This window comes from Opisthocomus hoazin, chromosome 6 (assembly GCF_030867145.1).
Source record: "Opisthocomus hoazin isolate bOpiHoa1 chromosome 6, bOpiHoa1.hap1, whole genome shotgun sequence".
In the NCBI taxonomy this organism is placed as follows: Eukaryota; Metazoa; Chordata; class Aves; order Opisthocomiformes; family Opisthocomidae; genus Opisthocomus; species Opisthocomus hoazin.
This window is the reverse complement of record NC_134419.1, coordinates 79,271,096-79,294,563: the sequence shown is the minus strand read 5'-3', so window position 1 is coordinate 79,294,563 and position 23,468 is coordinate 79,271,096. Positions and strand designations below refer to the sequence as shown.

General features: G+C 46.3%; 1 protein-coding gene across 2 annotated transcripts; it reads left to right on the top strand.

Annotated features, from left to right (window-relative positions):
- Positions 1–8,046: 8,046 nt before the first annotated feature.
- Positions 8,047–23,003, top strand: C6H10orf143 (chromosome 6 C10orf143 homolog). 2 transcript variants are annotated; one of them, XM_075423939.1, is made up of 4 exons: positions 8,047–8,137; positions 13,563–13,700; positions 13,825–13,890; positions 17,572–23,003. In XM_075423939.1, exons 1-4 carry the CDS (start codon positions 8,057–8,059, stop codon positions 17,599–17,601), a joined length of 315 nt encoding a protein of 104 aa, XP_075280054.1. In that variant the 5' UTR covers positions 8,047–8,056; the 3' UTR covers positions 17,602–23,003. The 2 variants fall into 2 exon arrangements, with proteins under 2 accessions (XP_075280054.1, XP_075280053.1); XM_075423938.1 differs by having other exon boundaries at positions 13,560–13,700.
- Positions 23,004–23,468: the final 465 nt, after the last annotated feature.

The following is a 23,468-nucleotide window of genomic DNA, read 5'->3' as shown; positions in this document are numbered from 1 at the left end:
GGAATCACATTGTGAGGAAATGGAACAGGATAAGAAGAGTGAATATTTTATTTTATTTTGTCTAGTAATACGTATGTCCTTTTGATGCGGAAAGAGAAAATAAAACCCAAAATACTGCCTTATCTCTGTGCTGTTAAAAGGATGGTCATAAAGGATCCTGAAGAATGTTTACTGTTCTTATAAATTTAATGTAATCATCAAGAATATTTTAGCTAAAATCTCAAAAAGCACAACAGAAATTAATCCAAAATGAGATATTAATAACTCCATTGAGTGACTGTCTTTTCCCAAAGGATATTTCCAAGAAAACAAAAGCATTTAAATACTTTTGAAGAAAACAAATAGTAAGATGTAAAACTACATGCTTCCTATCAAACAAATTCTAGTTGCCATAAAGTACATTGCTACCACGTTGCACAAACAGCCACTCAAGGGAAAGACCTGACATCAGTGTGTGACACCACAGTAGAGTAACAGGCCAACGAGAAATAAATTCAGCTTCAGGTTTGTTCTCAGACCACCCTAAATCTTCATTGTCCAACAATGCAGTTGTTTTTCGATTACTTTTGAAAAGCAGCAAGTGGAGGAAGTATCTGAAAATTTCAATGAAGTCTTCTTCAGTGTTTATCTGTTCAATGCTTACTAATTGACTACACTACCAGAGAGGGGAAAAAAAAGAAAAACAGTTTAGAAACAGTTTTGGAATAAATGAGAATTATTTTAACAAAATTCTAAACAAGGGGAATGGATCATGAAGTGAGATCACCACAGCTTGTTCATCTTAACAGTTACATGTTCGTCTTCACTGGTGTTGTGGTAAAAGCAACAATTCAAAAAGATTCCACAGGCATGACAAGAAGTATGAGAACCTCAGCCCTCTGTACTGGCTGCTGCATCTTTCAGATGGTTTGGGATAGGTGGAGGGAAGAAAGTCTAATTTTATGCATTTTCTCTGACATTTAACCTGCCAGAAAATCAGTGGCATAATCAGAAATTTGCAAGAACAGAACATCTTTGGGGAAAGAATATATTTGGGATTTTATACCATATTTTGCTGAGTTTCAGAGCTTTTAGAAGTTACTTGTCCTTTCAGTCTCAAAGCAAGGAAGAAACAGAAATTTTTCCCCCATAAAATATTTGTTTCAAAGAAAACAATTTTGCTTAAATTCTGAATTCTTGTGTGAGATAAGTAAGTCCCACAGATTGCCCAATTTTATTTTAGATTTCAGATCATTAAAAAAAAATCTCATATGAAATAATGGGGAACATTGAGCAAATAGCATATAACTTCCACCCGCAGCTCTTCCATGACTGACGAGAAGCATTAGACAGTGTAGAGTGGCATCACAAAATCACAGATAGTAGGGGTTGGAAGTGACCTCTGTGGGTCACCCAGTCCAACCCTCCTGCCGAAGCAGGGTCACCTACAGCAGGCTGCACAGGACCTTGTCCAGGCGGGTCTTGAATATCTCCAGAGAAGGAGACTCCACAACCTCCCTGGGCAGCCTGTTCCAGTGCTCCGTCACCCTCAGAGGGAAGAAGTTCTTCCTCATGTTCAGACGGAACTTCCTGTGCCTCAGTTTGTGCCCATTGCCCCTTGTCCTGTCGCTGGGCACCACTGGAAAGAGTCTGGCCCCATCCTCCTGACCCCCACCCTGCAGATATTTAGATGCATTTCCAAGGTCCCCTCGCAGCCTTTTCTTCAGGCTGAACAAGCCCAGCTCCCTCAGCCTCTCCTCGTAGGAGAGATGCTCCAGTCCCCTCACCATCCTCGTAGCCCTCCGCTGGACTCTCTGCAGTAGCTCTTCATCTTTCTTGAACTGGGGAGCCCAGAACTGGACACAGTACTCCAGATGAGGCCTCACCAGGGCAGTGTAGAGGGGAAGGAGAACCTCCCTCGTCCTGCTGGCCACACTCTTCTTGATGCACCCCAGGATCCCATTGGCCTTCTTGGCAGCCAGGGCACACTGCTGGCTCATGGTCACCCTGTCGTCCACCAGGACGCCCAGGTCCCTCTCCGCAGAGCTGCTCTCCAGCAGGTCCGTCCCAAGCCTGTACTGGTGCATGGGGTTGTTCCTCCCCAGGTGCAGGACCCTACATTTGGCTTTGTTGAACCTCATGAGGTTCCTCTCTGCCCAGCTTTCCAGCCTATCCAGGTCACGCTGAATGGCAGCACAGCCTTCTGGTGTATCTACTACCACACACAGCACTGTGCCATTAGTAACACTGAAATATGCAATTCCACAAACAAATTATTTTATAACAGTAACTTCTTTTGCTTTTTAAGTTCCCTAGTGCCACACAACATGTGCATTCTGTTTGATGTAAGCATTTCTGCTGTACTAAAGACAGGCTTACGCTGGCTGGAAAAGACTGTATGTGTTGCAATATGAGCACACGCTGTTACCGTCCGATTAACTCTTGTTTTCTTATTTGTTGTCCATGTTGCTGGTCCCGTTGCCTGACCCATTTCCCACAAGTGGAGCTGCTTTTACGCTGCGAAGGAACTCGGCGCGGAGCGTGGCCTACGCGCTGCCCAGGTCAGCGTGGCACGGCGTGAAGGTGTACGTACTGTGAAAGCTCAATGACACGGTCGCGCTTTTTTAGGAATGACTCGCCCTACTTCAGCTGTAGGACAGATGTAACTTCTGGAGATGAATGTCTTCCTCTGTAGCCTATGTCAACTACAGCTATGTCGCATAATTTAAAGCCTCCTTCCTTAATAAGGTTCACAAGAGCTTTTCAAGGTTCATTTGGAAGGTAAAAACAAGGATTGCTGTTAAAAACGTATAGGCCCATTGAGACGCAGGAGAACTAAATCTCCCTAACATGCGGCCGTATTTCTGGGCATCCCATATGGAGTATTTGGCAGCACGGTCCCAGGAAACCCGGGGGCTTCGATGACTCCAGACTGAACAACAGGCAGCGGGCCAAATTAATCTGGCAGGGCTCCCGTAGTGCCCGGTTGATCTACTGCTCACCTCCAGGCGCAGAGAACCCGACTGCAGAGGCGATGCCCAAACCGGGGGGGGGAAAACGCCTGAAGGCACAGCTCACCGCAGCGGCGCGGGCGGGCGCTCCCCGGTGCCACTCGTGTTTTCCAGGCCTGCCCGAATTAAGTCCGTTTACAAAGGAATTGTGTCTTGGCTTTGCATTTGCTAATTGCCATTTTGTAGTGCCCTCCTGAAGTACTGAAATGGATATTCCTTACAGACGCAGGGCTTATTCTGTTATATTCAAGCTGGGAATTCCCTGTTAAATATTGATGTGTTGTAACAGTTCTCGTTCTAGCCAGCCCCTGAATCCACCACCTCACACGTGGCAGAAAAGTTACGCGTGCTTAATACTATTTTGCTGTTTCATCTTAGGCAAAGATGTAACAATAGAGAGACTATGTCATTCCAGTTTGAAGAAATCAAGGTAGCTGGAAATTACTAAGCATTTAGGATATATATAAGCTATGTTTTGATACAGAAACAGTATTTATTAGTGCATGCACAGTGTAAAAAACTAATCTCTTCTGAATACACCTAAGCAACACCTTTTCTTCTTTTATCTGGTCACATCCTTTCTCTGTTCTGATGTATCATCAGCCATACTTTCGGGAGTTTATTCTGTCCTTTGCTACAAAAGACTTCTTATTATACGCTAATTTGGCATCTTATTTGTATAAAGTGATTAAGAATAGCATATTTTTGTTGATGTTTGTAAGAACAGCCCCTCAGGCATCTGAACTGGTGAGATTTACTAGACTGTACAAATCAAGATTGAACCTAGAAGAAAACTCTAGTTAAAGGAAATGGTTTCATTCAAAGTCAAATTAAAATTTATATTAAACCAGATTACTTTTTTTGATAAAATTCTTTTATTTTTTGAGTATTGTTTTGTCCCTAGGGGCCTTGACTGTGACTGCTGGATGATATGATTAACATGTAAAGTTCTCTCCCTCCTCAAAAAAACATTGTAAATCAAGGCAGAATTGTTAGCCAAGTAGCAAGAGATGTCCAAGGGTGACAACCTGCTGTCAGTGAAGCCAAGATGAGATTCAGTACATGTGTGCAACCACATGTTTGCACCATTCTTGGTTTGTAGAAGGGGTCTCTATTGTCCTCTTTTATTCTAGAGGGTTCGGAGCCTTGAACATGAAGAGAAAAAAAAAGCTTGGGTATGATAAGTATGTGTGATATAATTCTAAAGGGTGCAAATGACAGATTCAGAAGATGAGCATAGAAAACCCATAATAATTAGAGGGTAGGAGCCAAGAAGAGGGCACTCACAGTGGTAAGAATGTGTAACAGAGTTCTGAAAAAAGCCTTTTGTGATAAGCAAACGTGGTCCAGCATGATAACTTGACTTTTGGATGCATGACACAAGATAAAACGAAAAACATTTTGGTCTGGATGAATGTGTAGGTTTGGGAGGTGAAGAGACGGTGTAGTAAGAACACTGCAAAACAAAGAGCAAATATTCTGAAAGAAGACAGGAGTTCACTGCAAAGCATGTCAGGTCTTAGTATAACAGCAGTGGGAAAAGGCTATGACAGGTCACTAGTTTCCTAGATTAAATGTCAATAGGAGTTGTATACACAGAATAAAACAAAATGAGGGGGAACTTAACAGGGAATCAAATACAGCAAACATGGAAATACTGGCATTTTCATCTAGGAAAATGGTAAAATTAAGGTCCCAGTTGAAGACCTAAAGATATCAGTTAGCTTTGGACCGAGGATGTAAAAAAGGAACAAACACATCTGTAACTGCAGAGTTCCCACAGTCATGAGTCTTCCTCTAGCAGCACTCCACAAGGTGCGAGAAGAAACAGGCTGGGAGGTGTGACAGGTTTCTGACTGCTCAATGTGTTCGCTGAGGGCGAACATGAACACAAGAAGATATGTTTTCTGCTGCGAGGGCGGCCGACCTCCGGAGGAGGCTGCCCAGGGAGGCTGTGGAGGCCCCATCCTTGGAGACGCTCAGAACCCCACGGACACAGTCCTGGGCAGCCTGCTCCAGGGACCCTGCTCGAGCAGGGGCTTGGACTAGCTCATCTCAGGAGGGCCCTTCCAACCCAAGCGAATCGGTGAAATTACTCTCCTTTTACATTACTTGGTGCTCCACGAAATGATGGAGTTAACAGAGAAAGCATGGAGAGACATTTAGCAAATGAGCTTAATTGAGGAAAGGGGAACAAGTGAGCAAATGGAGAGAAGAATGAGAAGACTTGTGAGTCTTGTTTCTCAGGATACAAGAACACCAAATCTAAGGATGGGATTTTGGGGTGGTACAAAGTAATTTCTCTGCAAAAAAAGGGCAAACCACTTCAGATAAAAGTCAGAAAAGCCCCAAGAGGCCGTGCAGTCTGCACAGTGCAAGCAATTACCCACTTCACAAGATCACCCTTTCAGGTTTGCGTGGCTGTTCTTCACCACTTACTGAAATGAGCGTTCATACTCCCTATCACACTCGTTACAAAGCTAAGCTGTTTCTTGCTCGGAAAAATATCCACGGAGGGAAAGACCTGGTACTTGTCCTGTTCACCCAGGTACCACTTAACTCCGCAGTTTGTGGGTCAGATGAGACTTTTTGAACGCAGCTGCCGTTTGCAAAGCTTGCACGGGTAGCAGAGGATCCCCTGCCACGTGCTGACACACTGAGATGGACGTGTCACACAGCTCGTGTTCTTCAGAGTGCGTCCCATCGTTCTGAACCTGTGAATATCAACGGGAAGCCAGTCCACAACACCAGCAGCACTGGCAAGACACGGGAATAGGCTCTGGGGGTGGGATTGGAAGGTGGCTGTGAAATAATGAAATAAATCCCATTTGATGTGAATGGATTTGGGTTCAGTTCAAACTCTGAAATCACGCTTCAGATGTTCTGCAAACTGGATTACCCAGATTTAGGGTTATTTTTCTATCAGGCATGTCAGATGCTAAATTAAAAAAAAAAAAAAAAAGAATCTGGATTATTTTTTTGTGATACATCCTCAGGCTCAAAGAATGTGACAGAGCATATACTGTGAGTACAACTGGATCCCTAGTGAAGAATAAGCTCTAGAAGGAATGCATGCCGGGGATAGCTTCACAATATGTGTTCTCTCCTGCAAAACTGCTTGATTTAGCAGAGCAGAAAAAACAAGCAGTGTATGACACCCTCCTGACTGAGGATATCATCCCGTGCTGGTCTCAAGACCCAGCAAAAGTAGAATCACAGAATGGTGGGGGTTGGAAGGGCCCTCTGTGGGTCACCCAGCCCAGCCCCCTGCCCAAGCAGGGTCACCCAGAGCAGGCTGCACAGGACCTTGTCCAGGCGGGGCTGGAATATCTCCAGAGAAGGAGACTCCACAGCCTCCCTGGGCAGCCTGGGCCAGGGCTCCGTCACCCTCAGAGGGAAGAAGTCCTTCCTCGGGTTCAGCTGGAGCTTCCTCTGCTCCAGTTTGTGCCCGTTGCCCCTTGTCCTGTCACTGGGCACCACTGAAAGAGTCTGGCCCCGTCTTCCTGACCCCCACGCTGCAGATATTTAGAGGCATTTCTAAGGTCCCCTCTCAGCCTTCTCTTCTCCAGGCTGAACAAGCCCAGCTCCCTCAGCCTCTCCTCGTAGGACAGCCTCTAATTTCACCTGTGACACACAGTGCCAGCGAGTGCCAAGTGCTGTTGAATTCTGCTCAGTCACAGCCTGCATTTTGTCTTCCCCCTTTTGGCAGAAGATGGAGGGTGCAAAAGACACCTTGGCTTCATTATAGAGGCGTCATCCTCTAGAAAAGAGTCTTCTGTTGATCAGAATGACTCTGAAACGGGTACCTGCCCGTTCTCGATTGCCGTGCGGTTTGTGCAGCCAGCTCCCAGGCCCAAGCCTGTGCCAGTGATGTTGGGCTGCTGCTGTCAGGAGTGGACATTTGCAGATGGTCCTTGGAAGCTTCTGAATGATTCTGTTAGGCAGTTGGATATTTCTGTGTTGAAACTCAGCTACCTTCCCGTGACTTAATCTGAAATAGCGATGGGCAGCTCATTGCCTGTCATCCCAGTGGACGCGGCTGCTCCGGAAGGCAGGGCTCCTCCGTGTACCATCGCATGGCACTGGAACATTTCTTTTAGAGAATGACAACTGCTGCAAAAAAAGCAGGAGCCACACCACGGTGTTTGGTCAGTTCCGTGTTCAGCCCTTCCTCCTCAGCGCCGCGGGCCGCATTCGAGAACTCCTGATCCCCTGGCTTTGGCAACGCACGCGATGCTGGGCACGTCCCGTTTCCCGTTTGCAGCTTCCACTTGGCCTCTGGTCTTTCCTGGGAGTCTGAGGGAGCTTTCGTTCTTCGGGAAAGACCTAGTTACAAAAGAAGCTGCAGCCACTGGTGGCAACAGCCTTGAGCGGTTGCCGCTGTTAATGAAAAGGTTCCTGACAGCCTGGACGGACAAACCCAGGTTAGGCGCATCGAGCAGCTCGATGCAGGCAGCGCATCCAGCCAGCCTTCATATTCCTCCCTAGAAAGCGTCTTTTTTCATGTCCCATCTCCTGTGCCAACTTTAAAACTCTGTTTATTTCCAGCCCCCGCACTAACACGGCCGTGCTCCCACGGGGGTTTTGTTCGGTGCCGTCCCCGCACCCGACAGCCTGCAGGCACGGAAATCACACCGTGAAGCGCGGAGGTCTCGGGTGATGTTTTCTTTTTGTCTTTAACGCCACCGAAACTCGAAGAAGCTCCAAGCCAGCATCAGAACCCGCCCTGCGCTCGGCAGGATCGCTCCCTCGGGCCGGGGTCGGAGCGCTGCGGGTTACCGGCCAGCCGGACACCCCTGAAACTGCCGCCCGGCTTTAATCCTGCTGCTCCGGGCTTAAGGTTCATCAAACGCAGCCGGGAAGGGCCGCGGCAGACGGCGCCGGGCAGGGAGGGGAGCAGCGGCGGTGCTGGCCCCGCTCCCCGGCCCCGCCTCACGCTCCTGCGGGGCCTGGCCCCGCCGCGCGGCCCCGCCTCACGCACTCGGGACTCGCTGGGGGCCGGCCCCGGTCCCGCCCCTGCGGGGCTGTCGGCGGCGGAGCCCGCCCGGCCCGGGGCCGGAGCGCCGATGGCCGCCATGGCCGCGCCGCACCGACCCGCGCGGGGCCGGCGGGGAGCGATGGGCGCGCACGAGGCGGAGCCGGAGCGCGTGAGTCCCGCCGCCCGCAGCCCCGGGGAGGGAGGAGAGGAGGGAAGGAGTGGGGTGGGGGGGAGCGCCGGCCCCGCGCAGCCCCCCGCAGCCTTCCCGCCGCCGCCCGCAGCGAGCGGGGCGGGTCCCGCGGGGCCGGGAGGGGGCCGGAGGCGGCGGGCGCCCCCTGGCGGCGGCGGGCGCGGAGGCGGGCGGGCGGCCCCGCTGAGGCGCGGAGGGCGGGAGCGGAGCCCCTCGGCCCCCCGGGCCGTGGTGAGCGGGGCTGCGTGCGGCGGGAGGAGCGCCCGCGGGCTGGGGCCGCCCGCTCCTCGCTGGGAGTGGAGTTTCTCTGAAGAAGCTCCACATTTCTCTGAAGAGGCTCCGTGTTTCTGTGAAGAGGCTCCGTGTTTCTCTGAAGTAGCTCCCTGTTTCTCTGAAGAAGCTCCCTATTTCTCTGAAGAGGCTCCGTGTTTCTCCGAAATAGCTCCCTGTTTCTCTGAAGAAGCTCCCTATTTCTCTGAAGAGGCTCCATGTTCCTCTGAAGAAGCTCCGTGTTTCTCTGAAGAAGCTCCATGTTCCTCTGAAGAGGCTCCGTGTTTCTCTGAAGAGGCTCCGTGTTTCTGTGAAGAGGCTCCGTGTTTCTGTGAAGAGGCTCCATGTTTCTCTGAAGAAGCTCCGTGTTCCTCTGAAGAGGCTCCGTGTTCCTCTGAAGAGGCTCCGTGTTCCTCTGAAGAGGCTCCGTGTTTTTCTGAAGAGGCTTCGTGTTTCTCTGAAGAGGCTCCCTGTTTCTCTGAAGAGGCTCCCTGTTTCTCTGAAGAAGCTCCCTGTTTCTCTGAAGAGGCTCTTTGGTTCTCTGAAGAGGCTCCGTGTTTCTCCGAAATAGCTCCCTGTTTCTCTGAAGAAGCTCCCTATTTCTCTGAAGAGGCTCTTTGGTTCTCTGAAGAGGCTCCCTATTTCTGTGAAGAATCTCCCTGTTTCTCTGAAGAATCTCCCTGTTTCTCTGAAGAAGCTCCCTGTTTCTCTGAAGAAGCTCCGTGTTTCTCTGAAGAAGATCCATGTTTCTCTGAAGAAGCTCCCTATTTCTGGCGGCTGACTCCCTCTGGGCCTGGTGGCACGGTCAGCGCCGTCCTTTTTCTGCTGCCCCGGCTCCAGGATGCGCCTCGCGAGAGCGGCGTGTGGAGCGTTTGCAGGTTGCTCTGCTGGGACAGTTCTTGGTTTCACCTGGGCGTCTGGGGCTGTTCCTGCAGTTGGATTCCTGCCGACAAGGTCTCTCATCCACCACCTCATCCTAGTGAGTGCCGAGCTGCTAACTTGGCACGAGGTAACGGCGATTCCAAGAAGAACCCCGGCCGGTGCCGGATGTCCCTGTTGAGGCGTGCGTCGCGCGGGCCGGCCTCGTGCCTCGGAGAAACGCCGTTGGCAGAGGGCGAGGAGCGTCTGTTCCGCGAACTTCCTGGCTGTGACTGACCAGGTTACGTAGGAAAGGAGGAATTGCGTCTGGTTTTGAGGTTAGGGAGGCAAATAATAGCTTTCTGCTGGTTCATGAGTTGCAGTTTGTCCACTAACGAAGGCATTAATGAGCCAGCTGTCTGGAGACCGGGTGACACTCTTCTCAAACTCCTATGACAGAGAGCAGCTCGGAACTGCTGTCGCTGCCTCTGTAGACAGCAGAATACACGAGTCAAGCCCTGCAAGGCAGTTTTAAAAAGAGAACTGGTTTTTTTTTTTACTGTTCAGGACATTTTCTATGTAGAGTCACCTAGACAAGACGTTCAAGGTTGGGGTTTTTTCTGTAATAGCGAGCTGTGGTGGTCAGGATTACAACTGGGTCATCACGGCTTAAGGAGTTTAAGGGCGCAGTTGAGCTGCTGCAGCCACGTGCTCGATCGCCAGCATGAGGTGGAGCTCCTGCGCTTGCCCTCGCTGGCTGTTGAGGTGCTCATCCAACCATGCTCTCCATCATCTGGTACCTCCTCGCTGTGGTGCAGGGACTTCTTAGCCAAATAACTGACCGGTATTTTTGATTTTTGATTTTAGCTATCAGCACGAGCCCGGGCGGCAACGCAGACAAGGTGCTTTACTTTGTAACGCGTGCAGCTGTGACGCTGTACAGAGTTTTGCACCTTTTAGGTCTGATACCAGAACATTTGTCACTCTCATCCTTGGGATTCTGTTGTTTGGGCTTGAAATTATTGCCAGTGCTGGGGCTTGAAGCCGTCAGGAACACTGCAGCCGGCCTTTGCAGAGATGTTATCGCTGAATCGGCCGCTGGGGAGGGGAGCTCCCAGCTCAGCTCTGCCAGCTGAGGCAAACTGGGCCAGGCTGATCCCTGGATTTGGGGGCACAACCGTTCCGAAGTCTGAATCATCCTCTGATTTGATGCTGTTACTGTGCAGTGTCCTGTGCTCTTGGCGGCTGTGACTGGGGAAGATTCCCTACAGATTCCTCCTGCTGTGTGTTGTATACCTGTACATACAGAATCACAGAATCACAGAATAGTAGGGGTTGGAAGGGACCTCTGTGGGTCACCCAGTCCAACCCTCCTGCCGAAGCAGGGTCACCCAGAGCAGGCTGCACAGGACCTTGTCCAGACGGGGCTTGAATATCTCCAGAGAAGGAGACTCCACAGCCTCCCTGGGCAGCCTGTTCCAGTGCTCCGTCACCCTCAGAGGGAAGAAGTTCTTCCTCATGTTCAGACGGAACTTCCTGTGCCTCAGTTTGTGCCCGTTGCCCCTTGTCCTGTCACTGGGCACCACTGAAAAGAGCTTGGCCCCATCCTCCTGACACCCACCCTGCAGATATTTGTAGGCATTTATAAGGTCCCCTCGCAGCCTTCTCTTCTTCAGGCTGAACAAGCCCAGTTCCCTCAACCTCTACGATTTCCTTTTGTACCTTGACGTAGCTATTGTCTGTATTTCAGGAGCTTGCTTTAGGATGGAGCTCATTGATGTTGTACTGGTTTTAAGGCATTTGGATTTAGAGGCCAGTAAAGAATTTTTCAAGGCTAGGGCTAATCCCATGGCGTGTTCTGGTCTGGACTGAGCTGCAAGGAAAGCTTGCCAGGACAAGGACCGGCATTGACCCCGCATTCCTTCTGCTTCCCCAGACTGAGGCATCTGCACCTCCTTCAGTAGGGAGCTGGGCCCCAAGAACGGGGAGCATCTACACACAGCCTTTTTGTCCTTCCCAAAAAGGCATCCAGCGGAGCTAAACTAAGTGAAGCTGGGCTGGATGGAGACCTGGTTTATTCCTACAGGGTTATGAAACACAAAACAGAAGCTAGCCTGGCTTTTAAAAATGCAGTAAACAAAACAGAAATTGCTTGTGATGAACATACTAAATTTATAGATCTTTCAAATATTACAGCTCAATTTAAGAAAAAAAAAAAAAGCAGGTGGTAGTTTTTCTTAAAAATAATTTCCATTGCGTTTAGGTTAGTTATTTTGGTGTAGCTAGTTTGTACACTGGTTTAGTTTCCCTGTTCATGAAAAGCAGCATCTGTGAGGCCTTTATCCTTTCAACATCAGTGAAAATGCGTGTGCTTTTCCAGGACTTTGCAGCTGGAAAAGAAAGTTACACGGTATCTTCTCTGCAGAGGGCCCTGTTTTCTGCCTGCTGTAGGACAGTATGAGATTGTCTTAAACTGCGTTTCCAAGCTGGGTGTAGCGTGATCGTTCCCGAACAAAGGCAGTCATTCTGGTGAACTCCTTTCTCACCCTTTGAATAGCTGGCTCGTTGATCCTTATTAATCACAGGCCGACTGGATCCTGCAGGAAGTGTGCTCTGTGCACAGGCAGGATTGGTGCATTGATTGTTTCTTTCCCAAGAGGGAGAACTCCAGAGAGCGAAGTCTTCCCTGAAGCCAGCCTCTGCCAGAAACTTCCACAAATTGTCTCGGCGTTGGTATGAGCAGTTTCTCAGCCATCTACTCTGTATGCTGAATTCCTGTCACTGATGCTAAGTATCTTAACCCCCCCCCCCCAAAAAAAAAACCACAATACCTTGAATTTATTTTTAATAAGCCAGATTTCCTCTGATGTATGACAGTAAATCATTTTCCCTTTTCTCCTTTATCTTTGCACATCTTGCTAGTTGTGCTGCTGTGCCACTATGCTGTACCTTTTAATAAAGGACGAGTTCTGCAGCAACAAAGGGAAGAGAATGTTTTCCCAGTGGAAGGTGGGCTATCTTTAGAGGACCTTCTCAGGCTTTTTGTTATTATATTATTCACTTTCTTAGTACAATACATATTTCACTTTTTGATTTACTTCCCATCCAAATATCCTGTATTCCTTGACAGTGTTCTCGTTTCAACTGTTTTCCACTGAGGTTCCTGTTGTATTGATCCATTTTATTTTTGCATAACATATTCAAATTTTAAGTTTCGTTTCCACGCTTCAATAGTCTGTTAGCTCTGTGGCAGCCCAGCTTCTGCCTGTGAAATCATATGCTTGTGAGAGGTTGGATATTGTTATTCCTTAAATAAAGTTTGTTCAGAAAGGCATCAGAAAAATATTCAACAGCATGTATATCTCTTTGGAATTCAGAGTCAGAGCCTGAAACGTCCATCTCAGTTTTGAAATTTCCCATTACTCTGTTAATTTTCTGTTGGAACTTCAAGGAGCCCCTAGGATTTAGGTCGTCCTCCCGTTGCGTGGGATAGCAGTCACAGGCCAAGGATGTTCTCCTTAAGGTTTCCAATCGGTGTCTTCCACAGACTTGCCAGTGTCTTCCACTTACCCTTGCCAGTGCCTAACCCGCTTCTCAGAGCAGTGAAGCAGTATTTCTGGGGACCGCTCGTCTTGTGCTGGGGCACTGAGCACCGTGAGAAAGACAACCCTGCTAAGGCCAGCCCTTCCTCCGGAGGTGGAGTGCCATGGACTCCAGGACATCCACGTGTCGTTCCGTACTAGGTAGCAGCTCAGGGCAGAGCTTCGAGAGCGGGAAGTGAATTGGTTGCGTGGCAATGGAAAGCTGTAAAGAGGTGGCAGCGCTCGGAGAAAGATGCAACAATCATTACAAAATACGTCTTCGCAGCTGTCTAACTTGGCTTCGGGGTTTTCCTTCCGTTTCCTTGATGTAATTAGTCATTTCACACAACTTCCCCCCATCGGCGCCTTTGATAAACGCCAGCCTGACTTATACGCTAATGGAGAGTGAAGTGTGTTCTTTTCCCAGTGGCGTTTTATCCCCAGTTCATGCAGCTGAGGCGTGGAGACATTTACTGCGATCTGCAGATTCCCCTGCTCATCCAGCACGAGGTGCAGTGTTTAATACAGACTTTTGGTGTTCCGGCCTAGTATCCGATCATCCGTTGCCAACTTAGTGTTGTTCCAGCTGAGTGTCAGATCCCTATCAGTCACAAACGATAAAATCCTGAAATCTTGTGCTCAATGGCCTACGCCTCGCGAAGACGTGTAAACATTGCTCTCGATTCTTTCAGAAGCGAGCGTGCAAGCTGCTGGAAACCCTTCCACACGAGGCTGATGCTCGCCTCATTGACTGTGCCATGGAGATGGATTCTAAGCAGAACGTCTCTGCCGACTGCGGTCCTTGGGCTACAAAGACAAAGCAAAATTCAATGGTACGTTTAGACTGTCAACAACATCTATTTTTTTTTAGAAGAACACATTAAAAGTACCTTTTGTAATAAAATTGCAAGTAATTGCCCCCTTTTTTATGGCTTTGTATATGTTTTTGTTCATTAGATTTTTGAAAACCGTGGAAGTAGAGGTGCTGCCCAGCCTTGCCCAAGATGTATTGCTGGAGAATCTGTAAGTATATTAACGTTCTTTCTGTGACATAAAAGATAGACTTGTTCTTAAGTATTAGATCCATAAAACATAAAGTTAATAAAAACCACAATTACATTTCTCAGGAATAAAGCATGTAAATAAAAGAAGGCAGATTGATTTAGCGTTTCTGAGGTGTGCCAGCAGAGCACAAACTAATACATTTCCAGCAGCAGTTGGAAAATACGGAGGCCGCAAACACATTTTTCAAATTCACTCTGAAAAGCAGAGTTTAGGAAGTAACTGAAGCAAACAGTAACATACAACTTCCTCTGCTCCATTTTTCTGTCTTCCTTGATTTACTGGACCATAGTGAAATATTCAGGAATCCCAGTCTATCTCCAGTTTTCTCCTCTAATTGGATACTTCCTTTCCAAAGAGCAGACAGCCTAACCATACTACACTGTAGACATGCCGGGGCTGGTTTTAGATGAGCTAGCTAAAGAACCAGTGGCAATCAGAGCTTGGCACAGACAACTTGACTTCTCTGAGTAGCAGTGCAAGTGTTTGGACAGCTGAAGAGCGCTGCCTTCTGAGCTGATTCACGTAGGCTCCGCTTGGCCTCCAAAGCGAGCTGTTGAAAACCTGTGTCCTTTTTTATGTATGTAGGCTGTCGTCACAGCTGTGATTTGGCACGGTGCAGCATGCCATCATACTGCAGCAGTAGCACTAGAAACTCCCCCTGACAGGTGACAGTGATCTTAACCCCCCTCTTTTTTGCCCTGAGTGGAAGGCCAGGTCCCTCAAGAGGTGATGGCTGGTAGCAGTGGAAGGGGTTATGGTGTTCCTACAGCTTCATTCTTCGAGCAAATTGTCTAACCAAAGTTTAGGAAGTTTCTTAAATGTATGGGAGCTACACTTCTGTTTGCATCCTCTGCATCCTTTTGAACCATCACAGGGGGTTCCTCAGAGAGCCAAAAGTGAGGAGAGGTGCGAGGGAATGCCCTGCATTTCTGCAGAAAGGCCGAATGGTTGCACTAGAATCTTTGATTTGATGGAGTTAATGGCAAAGTTTACATTGATTGCTGTGAGGTCGAGGGTGTTGTCATAAGTCAGGGGCTGTGACTGAAAAGATGCTTACTGTGTTAGCTGATTTCTGCTCATCTTTAAAAACATAGAAACCAGATCCAGGCTTGACTTTACGAATATAGGAACCACTATGACCACATGTGCAGATTACCAAATTGGAATTTTCCAGGTGTGTTACAGTCTTTGGGGACACGGGGAATGTCTCGGGGATTAAAACCCAAAAAAAGAAGAGAACATCTTGTGATTAAAACTCAGATTGGCCCATTAGGAAGTCAATCTTGTATTCCAGCTATCAGTGACCACTTAATTGTGGAAAACTATGACTGCTTTTTTGCAACATGAGTACAAATATTGTAATTCCAGATAACACCATTTCTATTTTAAGTCACATGTTTAACCCTGATGTGTTTTTTTCCTATGGCCTAGTAATGAACTTGAGATAAAAACCAGACAACTCGAGGGGGTAACATTCACCCCTGCCACAAACATTTGTGTGATGAAGTTTGGTTGCAATGGATGAGCTATTCTACTTGCTTTTAAATGCTTTTCAGCTACAACTGTAAGAAACAAAGAAAAAAAACTTGCTGACTCTACTTAGTGAGAACTGGAATCTCAAAACTAAGTATTTTTTCTATTTGACTGTCCTGTGCTTTCAGTATAGAAATTCAAGGTAGCATTACAAAAATCTGGAGCCCTTGTAGAGCTACTCACTAGACTTCTTGCTAAATTAGCCTCATGTTGTTGAGTTGAAATGGAAAGCACTTTGCTCAAGCCAGGATTATTTTAAATATGACTGATTTTAAGTATAATTCTGATTTTCATGATGTACCCTGTAGTGCGGGAAGTGTAGGGAGCTGTGTGTGTTGCAAAATGTCAGATATAAATTAGAGTTTGAGGAGTAAACTACAATGTTTGGTAATGGAATAGTGAAGTCAGCGGATATGTTCAGTTCTCTGTTATTTGAGTCACGGGGCCAGAACAATCAGGATAAAAGAAAAACAGGACTGCTTTTGCCCTGACAGCTTGCTCTTGCAGAGAGGAGGGACTCTGCTGCTCCCTCCTCTACTCTCTGCTCTGCTCGTTAGGAGAGTTTGTGAGTTTGGACTTGGTGCCACACGAAGCCAGGACTGGAGCAGCCAGAACTGTGTTCTGGCGTGGCTGAATCCGTGTCATGTTGGGCTGACAACCACCCTGATGCAGACTGGCGTGTGCGAGTGTCCTCGCGTCCACAGCATGACTCATCTCCAGCGCCTCTGCGTGTGGGTGGTGAACTGAGCGTATAGCTGTGTTACAGATAATCAGTTATTTGTGGCCAGTGGCATAACAGATAATACAGTTACATTTCAGTAAATTTGGCAGGAATTATACTGGTAAATTATATTCATTCTTAGAATAATAACAAGACAATAGTAAGAGTATAGTGTCTAGTAAGCCAGTAAGAGCTCAGACAACTTTCTACACAGTTGAAATTTCACTTCAGGAATCGGAGACTGTCACAGTGATTAGCAGGCGTTGTGGAAGTCCTTCAGAACAGCTGAGATGAACAGAAGGGGGGAGCCTACAGATAGCAAGAGATTGTTGTAATTTTTTTCATAATCAAAGTTAAAATCGTATAAGTAGCTTTATTCTACTGATGGTAGGGAAATTAAAACACCCAGACTGGAACAAGTCAAACACAAAGCATATTGGGCTGAGACAGTTTTTCATTGTTGTGCAGAGTCTTATCAGGACTCTATTTTGCATCAAGAAATCCTAATATTTAGGCTGCTAATCAGTCCTGTGGGGAGCTACACCAGCATCAGCTTTCCTGAACACGTTTAATTGTGTTATTGCTGTAGGTGCTGTGAACTTCAACCTGCATTTGAAGGCAGTATCACTATGAGGTTTGCTCTCTTAACCTTTAGACCTCTCTTTCTATATTTAATGACTACCACATGTTTCAGAAGGAATAATAGATGTATATTAAATCACAGTTTGAGAAAAGAGTACTATTTTAGTTGCATTTTTTATAAGCTCTCTTTGGACTAATGTGTAATTAACTGTTTAGGCAGGGACTTAGAAGAAGAGGAAGAAGTGGTGTCAACTAGAAGGAAGCTAGGTAGGATTTCAGGGCGGGGAGAACCATCGCTTCTGAGATTTTTCTATGTTGCATGATAAGTAGAGGTAACTTTTTCGGTTGATGTTCTGTAAGTATTACTGTGAATATATTCTTTAAACAAATACAGTGTGATATAAACTAATACAGACTTGAGTTTATAATGGAAGTTGCCAACCAGAAAGTAAATTTCTGTTCTGTCCTCAAAGTCTTTAAACATTTAATGGTAGAATAAAAACAAGGTATACAAGCATGATGCTAAAATGATCTATGTTCTGTATGAGTATATTTTAATTTCATGAGCGAAACAAGTATCATAACTCAGTCCTGCTGCTTATACAGGTTACACTGCACATTCCCTTTACTGTCCAGATTTTTTAGTTGTCCACGAGACCCTCAGGGGAAAAAGGGAATATTTGTGATGCTGTTAGTGGAGCTGCGGGTTTCTTTTAAAATGAAGCTTGAAAACATGTATTGAGGAAAAGACTTCTGTTTTTGGTGAGGCAGTTTTTAGTGATGTGAAATTTTTGTCGTTTCAGGGACACTTCAGTCATATCCTGAGCTTCTAGAAATCGAGAGATGGCAGATCAGCAGTGCTGCTTTTCTTTTTAAATTCTGAAGATGCGCCTGTGAACCCGGTGCAGCTGGATATCTGTGCGTTCACTCACAGCGTGGCTCTCTGTGTGGCGTTCAGCACATGGCAGTTTGCTGTGTGTGTTACTCTTTCAGTGCACAATTATAAGTATCATTGTTTTACACTCGAAAAAATGCTTCTGCTTTTAAAGTAGCTCAGTATATGTTAAAAAAAAAAAGTTGATTTATTGTTTTAGAGTAGTTAAGTTGATCTGGCCTTTGGCCCAGTCATCATCTGGGGCTGGGCCAAAGGTCGTGTTGATGCAAGGGAGTTTCCTGTCTCTCTTGGGCACTTTCTCTGATACTCTTGGAGAGCGGTCCTTGCATTTACAAGGGCCTGCAGTTCTAGCTGAGCCCTGTGTATGCAGGCAGAGATGGGAGGACAGAAATGTCTTCGTTTTTAGATGGCTGTTCAGCTGTGAAGGCCAGTAAAAATCCTATTGAAACTTATGCTTAAATTCAAAATATGCATCGAATTCAGGTATCTAACGCTAAACTTCTGGTTTGTTTATAACAAGTAGTTTTGTGAATGTGGCAGGTAGATATCTAATAGAAAAAGCAGTATTATTCGAACAGCGCTCCGCGAAGCGAAGGTGAATAGTAATTCAGCTCTGTGGGGTTCTCACAGAGTTGTTAAGATAGCATCTGACACTCCCTGACTGTCTTTCCAGTTACTGTGATACTGGAACAAATCTGTTTAAAAACTCTTAAACTTGTTGTCCAACACGATTTTATTAGCTTGTCACAGATAATTTCATCTGCACTTTGCCAGTGTATGGGACTATATAGTTTTTAAACACTTTCATATTTTTAGACTCCAAGATAGCTGAGTTGGGCTGTTCGGGTGTGACACTCAGTGGCTGCTCTGGGGTAGGCAGAGGTTCCCCTTCACTCCGCTCTCCTGAGACCCCACCTGGAGTCCTGCATCCAGCTCTGGGGCCCCCAACACAGGAAGGACACGGATGTGTTGGAGCGGGGCCAGAGGAGGCCACGAAGATGATCTGAGGGCTGGAGCACCTCTCCTACGAGGGCAGGCTGAGGGAGTTGGGGCTGTTCAGCCTGGAGAAGAGAAGGCTCCGGGGTGACCTTAGAGCAGCTGCCAGTGCTATTGGAGGGGCTACAGGAAGGATGGAGAGGGGCTTTTCACAAGGGTGTGCAGTGATAGGACAAGGGGGAACGGCTCTAGACTAAAAGAGGGCAGATTTAGATTAGAGATTAGGAAGAAATTCTTCCCCATGAGGGTGGTGAGACCCTGGCCCAGGTTGCCCAGAGAAGCTGTGGCTGCCCCCTCCCTGGCAGTGTTCAGGGCCAGGTTGGATGGAGCTGTGAGCACCCTGGGCTGGTGGAGGATGTCCCTGCTCATGGCAGGGGGGTTGGAACCAGATGATCTTTAAGTTCCCTTCCGACCCAAACCATTCTATGACAGCTCAGAACTGGGTGGCGGTGTGTTAGCCCTGTGCACTGGGGGGAGATGGCCGTGACCTGCCGAAGTTCACAGAGAAGGCAATCTCCACTCTCTGGAGATCTGCGGAGCTCCAGCTGTGTCCTGATGCTGCTCAGCTTTTGGGCAGAGCTCAACCCAAAACAGATACAGCAGTCATGACAGCACTTGGCATCTCCTGTTATGAGCGCAGCCGGTAGCCAGTTCGTATTAAAATGGTAACTCCAAAGCTGCAAAGATCCAGTGACAGGCTTTTACAGGTTAGTTTCCCAGACTGCAAAATCCTTAGAGAATGGGTTTTCGGAGCCCTAGAGTGCTTCCCATATTGTGTGTGGAGTTGTAGTTAGCACTGAGTTGACTGCTATTAAGGAGGTACTCTTCCTAAATATACAAATGCCATACAAATACTGAATTCAGTTAACTAATAGGTGAGGAAGTAAGTCTGTGAAGCAGACCTGCACTAAATTGATGTACAGAATATTTGGTTAGGAAAGAATAAGCTTCCTCCAAGCCAATATAAGTTTTAGTTACATAGAAAATAAGTATTTTCAAAGTGCGATATTTTTCAGACACTTCAACATTTTCTTCAATCACAAGAACAGTAAAATCTGTTAAAAGATCAAATCTCCAAGAAACACCATGATTTTAAAAATTGTATTGTCCCTACTACCGTGAGGATCGGAAGCTCCTCTTGAATCCTCCCACTCCCAGTACAGGTTGATGCAAGCAATAGTGTCTACCCATGCTAGGAAGGAACGTATCCTCACTTGAAACGACAGTATGATGGGCAAATTTCCCTATACTGATACCAGAGTTTATCAACTTGTGCAAAATAGTAATATAAAATGATTTCTAAAGACCAAAATTATGTATTTGTTGCCAGGATCGCTAGATCATATTTTGTGGGCAGTTCATTTCTACAACATTTTCCAAACCTTGTTTTTTAAAAATCCTGGTAATAATAGCAGCCAAAAAAAAAAAAAAGATGGCTAAGCATCAGTTCCTGTGCTGTGAAAGTTGAAATAGCTGCTTGAAGGTAAAAGGCTAAAAGGTATCTGAAAGTTTAGTTACTGCAAAATGGCTCAAAACCTGTTCTGTTTCTCAAGTAAAATGCTTGAACAAGTAGTGATTAGTAGAACAGTGTATGGTCAAAATTTAAGGTATCCATAGGAGAGAATATCAAAAGTAGACTTGGACTCCATGATGGGGGAGTTTTCTGCTAGAATACATTAGAGCAAAGACATATGCCATCATGTTTAAACATGGGGGGTATGTCTATGGATTATCAAACCAAAAGGGTGCTTTTTGTTTAAATAACTCAAATTTTATTATGTTAAGAATTCACAGAGACAGTGCATATATTTCTTCTGCTTGCTTTAAACTTAACTGTCTTTTAATCTGGTATGGAATTTGGTAAAAGCGAGAACCGACTGGTTTTCCTTATGGTCCTCATAGGTTTTGTGCCACATTCTTTTTAATTCTTCTCCTTTTAGAGTAACCATTGCTAATTTTTTGTAAAATCTTCTCGTACATAAGTCACAGGACTTGTCATAGTTCCTGGCTGCAGTAGAGGCTGATGAAGTCATACTGACGTTCAATTTTAATGTCATTTTTCATATCAGTCTTCCCACTGTTACTGCAGACCGTGCAGGTGTTTCGCTGCGCTGTCCACCCTGGGCCGCAGGCCTGACCTTGGAGATCACTGCGGCTGTGCAGCTGAACAGCACTGGAGGCCTTGGTCCTGGCTGTTTTACTCTCTAGCCTGCAGCGGGAGCGTGGGCCCCTTGTACTTCCTTGACACTGTTGAAAATGTAATGCTGCAGTTTACATCAAATCTAACTGATTAGAAGTTACCTTACTCACACGTACATTTTGAACATCTAAAAATGCTATGCTGTAGAAAGTGACCTGGAGTAAAACGGTCACAAGTAGGGTTTGGTTTTTTCTTTGTTGAACCAGAGCCTGTTGCATTCTCCAGGAACACAATACAGGAGATGTCACACCAATTCTAGAATACTGATAGAAGAAACCCCTCTGTTCCCCTACCGATTTCATCTGTTTTGAGAACGAGCTCCAAAAAGAGGTGTAGAACTAGATGAGCTGGTGGAAGGTGAACTCCCCTCATTTTCAGCCTGTCCCAGTTACCACTAACACATGGTTATACTGACTGTTGTCAATAAAATACAGCAGTATAGAAAAGGAACGAATAACACTTGGCAGTTACCGTCCCTGCTGCATCACAACACAATTTGTAATGAAAGAGGGAGCATGGGGGGGAAAGGGATTGATACATAAATGTGATGCCTTTCTTCCTTGGCAAAGATTTCTATGAAAACTCACCTGTATCTTTCTAGTCCTTCAGAATTTTAATTGTTGGATCCCTAACATTTCAGTTTCCGGGATAATCGTCCCTGGTTACTTAACTGCAAAAGCAGCAGACTGGGTCAGTTAGGAACACCGAGTTCGACGTCCTGTACGCTCTAGTGACTGGTTGCAGGCAGATGCGTGGGAACAGTCCAAGAGACAGGACGTGTATTGAGTGAAAAGACTTTTTACAAATACAAAACCAGTATTTTGTATCAGGTTTTGTTGTGGGCATCCTTTCTTGCCTCATAGCTAAGCCCTGAACATCAAATGGCACAAAACTGTGAAAATATCTATGGTTTCCTACAGTATTTTTTTCTTTGCTGTTGTTTGTTGATACAAGAAACGTACTGGCTACCAGGAGAATGTTGAACTTACTTTTCTCTTTTTATGAAGCATTGGCACCTTCAAGATTTAAGAAGTAGTTCCTGTCTGTCTGCAGTTCAAGTCTGTGTGTATACCCTCACTTAATTTGCACAGTGCAAGGATAGCTCTTCCTGGTATTTGTCAAAAGTAGCAACTCCCTCCTTTCTGTTTTTCTGAAGTCGGCTTACAATATATAAAAAAAAAATAATGAAGAAACCTCTGGGAGTTGCCGTTCAAGGCAGGAGGGTAAATGCACTGTGCTTTTTTATTCAGGGTTCTGCATTCTTCCCTGTTGTGGGAGGCCGTAAGTCCTAACAAAAACTTGAACAGATTTTACTTACATTTCTGGGAATGCTACTGCTGATAAACACCCTGCACAGATGTGAATTTGAGCTGTATTCTGTGTAAGGAATGCCGAGGTGAAAGAACGGGGCCGGTGCTGGCTTTGCGATGGCGTTCGTTGCGTCGCGGGGCCGTGGCTGCGTGCCCCGGTCCGTGCAGAGCGGCTGCCGGCCCCGCTCCTGCCGCGGTGTCGGCTGAGCGCCTTGGCTGACCAGAGGCACGTGGAGCTCTGCGGAAACGTCTTCGTTTCTGGTAAGAGCGCGTACGCTTCTGGATCAACCTTACAGTGAATCTTTTGGCTGGGGAGGGATTCCTTACTCCATCCTTCCCAGTGGGGCACGGAGTGCAGCTACAAATCAGCCAGTACCAAAAACAAACTGTAGTTTAACAGTTTAATTTAGTGAAGGTTTATAATCCTGCTGGTTTTTTAGAATAGTTGGACCGTGTTTGTAGTTTGTTTCAGCGTTTGTCAGTCAGAATCAGAAAGCTGTTGTGATCGGTACAGATGAATGCCATACGGGTTGGGACAGGGGAATATTTCTTTAAAGCAGATTTTATGTCAAATATGCAGTAGAACCACAAAATTATTTTTGTAAGACTTTTCTTCACCTTGTATAACTATCAAATTTTGTTTTATTGATAAAAAATATATACAGTTTATATTTCCTAATTCTGTGGTTTGTACACAAAATAACCAGAGTGATACTTTATTTACGTGTATATAGGCATATGGTCTGTTTTTAATTCAGGTTAAATTTCTATGATATTTTAACTTTGTATTTTGTAAATTGTTCCTTACAAGAGCAGAAGCATTAAACACCACTTTGGCTACAGTCTGGAGCTGCCTGGTTCTGTTCTCCCGTTAGCAGCTGAATTGTGTTCTGCAGGCACTGAGGTATGAAGGTGCGTGACGACTCTGTGTGGTTCACGTTGGGTACAGCTTCCTCTGTGGGGCATTGCCCCCGCGTGGGCCAGGCGTGTGAAGGAGCCGCAGAATCGCTGTGCTGAAACGGAGCAATTCCTCTACAGGTTTGGTTTCAGAGAGAGCTAAAAGTTAGTATTTTTCAACTGATCCTCTCCGTCTGTGACTCCAGATTTTGTTTTGCCTCACCTGGCTGGAACACCTGGGGGTGTTCTGGGGGGACAGAGAGTTTGCTAAAAGTTACTGGAAAATAAAACGCGCAGGTATAGTGGGAAACGTCCCACGGCAAGGGGCGTCAAGGCTCATCTGTTGCTCTGTCTGAGTTGTTCCTAACTCAAGTGAGGAAGAAAGTTCAAGAAAGATGAGGA